Raw genomic sequence first — 3,326 nt, forward strand, 5'->3', positions numbered from 1 at the left:
CTGAATTGAATAACATGTGCTCTTTTAATGTTAAATGTTACACTATTACGTGTACATGCACCAATCATCCAGCCAACCAGCCGTCTTATGATGAAATAAATAAATGAATAAATGAAGCTATTGCAGTAAGTATTTTCTAACATGGAACTGTATTATCTCCAGCCGGTTTGACACACCGATGATGCGGCTGCAGCACGAGTTGAACCGCCGGGAGGCACCGCCCTCCTACCACGTCGCAGTGGCGTCTCACGGACCTCGGCAGTTTCAGGAGGCCCACACGGCGTTCACCCAGCACGTGCAGGCGGCCATGAACATGAGGCCGGGGCGGCGGCTACAACAGATGAGGCAGTTCCTACGCCGCAGCCGTAGCAGCGAGTCCACGAGCACCACCCAGGCCGTCATCACGGGAGAGAGCCAGGAACGGATAGCGCTCACGGTCACCCGATCCAGCGAGAGCATGCAGAGCACGGTGAGCGACAGGGTGGAAGTCACCCGACAGGCGGACGGGTCACTCAGAATCCGCGCATCGATCAGCTCGGCGGGAAACTCTGATTCCGAAGACACCGACAACGAAACCAACAGAATCATCGGGGAGAGTGAACCCCCCATGGGTGCTGCTGCTGCTATCCCAGAGTTCCAAGCACCACCCATCAGCAAGTCTGATTTCCTGCCCCCCTCCCCACCCATGTTTCCACCAGTCAGTGCTGCTGCTCTGCCATCCACATCTCGGCAAGAGGAAGATCAACAGAGTCGTGGTAGCAGAAGCTCCAGTGACTCGGAACTGTTGGATTTAGGGGCTGACGTGGCCAACGGCACTGCAACTGTCATCATTCACTCGAGCAGCCAACCCTTCTCCCAAATATCTACAGGAGACGGAAGAAGCTTTCAAGTTCACGAAGCTCCAAATCTCAACAGCAATGGAGGAGATAGAAGTGAGGATGACGACGTCAGAAGCTCACGTTCGCAATCTATGGAGTCCGTCAGTTCAGAGGGGTCGGTGGGATTCCATGTCGACAACGGACAACTGCCACTTCTACAGCAGACAGGAGACGAAAGCTGTTAGTCTACCGACAAAATCCTCCTGCATAAGATTATCTATGCCAGTTGCTTTTGTACTGAATGTGCTATTCAACTAGAAAATCTTCTGACAATTCCTAGCTTCAAGAGAGAGCTGTAGTCTTCATTATGAAACCTTTACATCAAAAAGAGACTGAATCAGTGCCAAGTAACCAGGCCCTCTGTTAGAAGAGATGGAAATCATATATGTATATATGCAGATGTAAAAATCGTAAACAGAAATACATTGTATACTCAGAGAGAAACACTAGTGTACACTGAAGCCTTTACATGTCCTAGACGTGAAGGGGACTCAGGGGATTCCCAATGTGATAATCCATGACTGTAGTTTTGTTTGCCTCCAATCTATCCTCTTGTAAGACAAGTTTGCATTAAGATTTTTAGTTGTCCTATTAGTTTGTGATCTTACTGTCCTTTTTTTCCCTACATTTTTAATCTTTAAGTTTTTACTTGCTCTTGTAGCAGGCCATCCTCCTGTGTTCAAAGGGGTCAATCGTTTTGTAGCAGTTTAGGTAACAGTGCAATAATTGTCCGTCTTTTAACTGCTATGAAGAGGTTTGCCTTACTTATGTAATATGTTTGCAATGCATATTACAGCCAAGATGTATTGTAATGGAGCTTCCATGTTATGAGTTGCCTGCCATATTAAGTCTCATTTATCCTGTTTTAGACAATGTTGATGCCATATACTTAAGGAAAATGAGCATTTTAACCAAGCCAAGATATGGGAATTGTTGTTATTATCATGACTGATGTGAGAATGCCATGTTTCCACTGTGTGAGCTGTAAATATGGATGTTTCCCAATGTACAGAGAGATGTCAAATAAATGTATAAACAGATTGTAAATTTGTGGTAACGTAATATAATATCTGATGATTTGATGCAATATTGAGGAGACAAACTGCATGGAATATTAAAAGGAAAAGTATAATTTTATAAACAACCAGTATAGCAGAAGTCAGAATGTATAACATTATGAACTGTAACAAGATACCGAAGCCTATACCTAGAATGATTCAAAGATATTTTTAGTTCTTCATCTTTGTAATTTTTTTTTTGCTCAACAGAAAATAAAGTTATCCAAATTATATTATTGATTGTTATTTGTTCTTTTTTCCGGCTATGAAAACGGAGGTATATGTATTGTAATCAGATGTCTGTTTGTTTGTAGTCGTGTGTGTCAGCTGTTCTGCATTTGAATGCAAGGCACATTGGGGACACTAACAGGAAGCTGGGTCAAAGGTTCCAGAGGGGTCCAAAAAGAGTGACGGGATGGAATTGGCCTGATTCCTCAAGCAGTGTTTTATCCATAGTATCCTTAAGACAGCTCAGACATTATTGAATAAGAATCTAAGCAAGGAAAACCTTCAGAGGTAAAACAAGAAATTTACAAAATCTCTAAATATAGCTGGGTATGAAATTCCGTAATTATTCTATTACGGTCATTTCAGAATAATTCTTGATAGAAAATGAGGGCATTTGAAGGGATTAAGTATCTGAGTTACCTGGGTGTAATACAGAACTAAACATTTTGAAAGTTTTGCATTTTATTATCCTGTAGTGTTTTAGTTGATCGTTGTGCTTAGATAGCTAGAGTTCGTCAGAAATCGTACCATTGGGAGTGAGGAAAGTGTGTACTGATAGTCTGTCCGTCCTGTCTATGGAGACACTACATTCTTCTCCTCGCAAAGTTTACCTTGCTAGCGATTGATTAAATGGTGACGTAAGAATGTAAACCCCAGTTTAAAGTCAAATGTTTATTATCGAAAGCCCCCCTAATGAATTCTGTGATAGATCACATAAATGTGGCGAACAAAAATAAACGGAAAGTCCATGGCACCATCCTGACCATCCTCGGAGACTTAAGCAAACTGTAGACTTATGTGTAAAAGGACTCTAATGAAAGCTATTACCTGAAGACCTTGACAATTACGAAAACAAGAATATGCTTCTTATAGGAACAGTATGCGGACGAAATGGGAACCATCAAAGTATGTATGGTTCCTTAACAACGCACCTAGTTATTTTGGAGACCTCGTCGACAAATGGAAGGCACTACAAACAAAGGAAGAAAATTAATGGCGAAAAGGTGAGTCCAGGAGGGCGGAGATCGTACTCGGGAAAGGTGCGCCCTAATTGTTCAAAGCTAAGGTACACAAGACGTTGCGAGGCTGTCTGATACTCTGATAAGTATTACAATCAATACACTGTGTGGGCAAGGCAGGTTGCTGCGTGCCATTTCGATGA

General features: G+C 42.6%; 1 protein-coding gene across 1 annotated transcript in view; it reads left to right on the plus strand.

Annotated features, from left to right (window-relative positions):
• LOC136438967 (low-density lipoprotein receptor-related protein 12-like) overlaps window positions 1-2,169 on the plus strand; it is a 9,854-nt gene extending 7,685 nt beyond the window's left edge. The window contains exon 13 of the mRNA XM_066434034.1: window positions 163-2,169. Coding sequence (XP_066290131.1) covers window positions 163-1,063 — 901 coding nt within the window. The 3' untranslated portion in view covers window positions 1,064-2,169. The remainder of the gene's footprint in view (window positions 1-162) is intronic.
• The last annotated feature ends 1,157 nt before the right edge of the window (window positions 2,170-3,326 follow it).

The sequence above is a fragment of the Branchiostoma lanceolatum genome, chromosome 7 (genome assembly GCF_035083965.1).
Source record: "Branchiostoma lanceolatum isolate klBraLanc5 chromosome 7, klBraLanc5.hap2, whole genome shotgun sequence".
Lineage (NCBI taxonomy): Eukaryota > Metazoa > Chordata > Leptocardii > Amphioxiformes > Branchiostomatidae > Branchiostoma > Branchiostoma lanceolatum.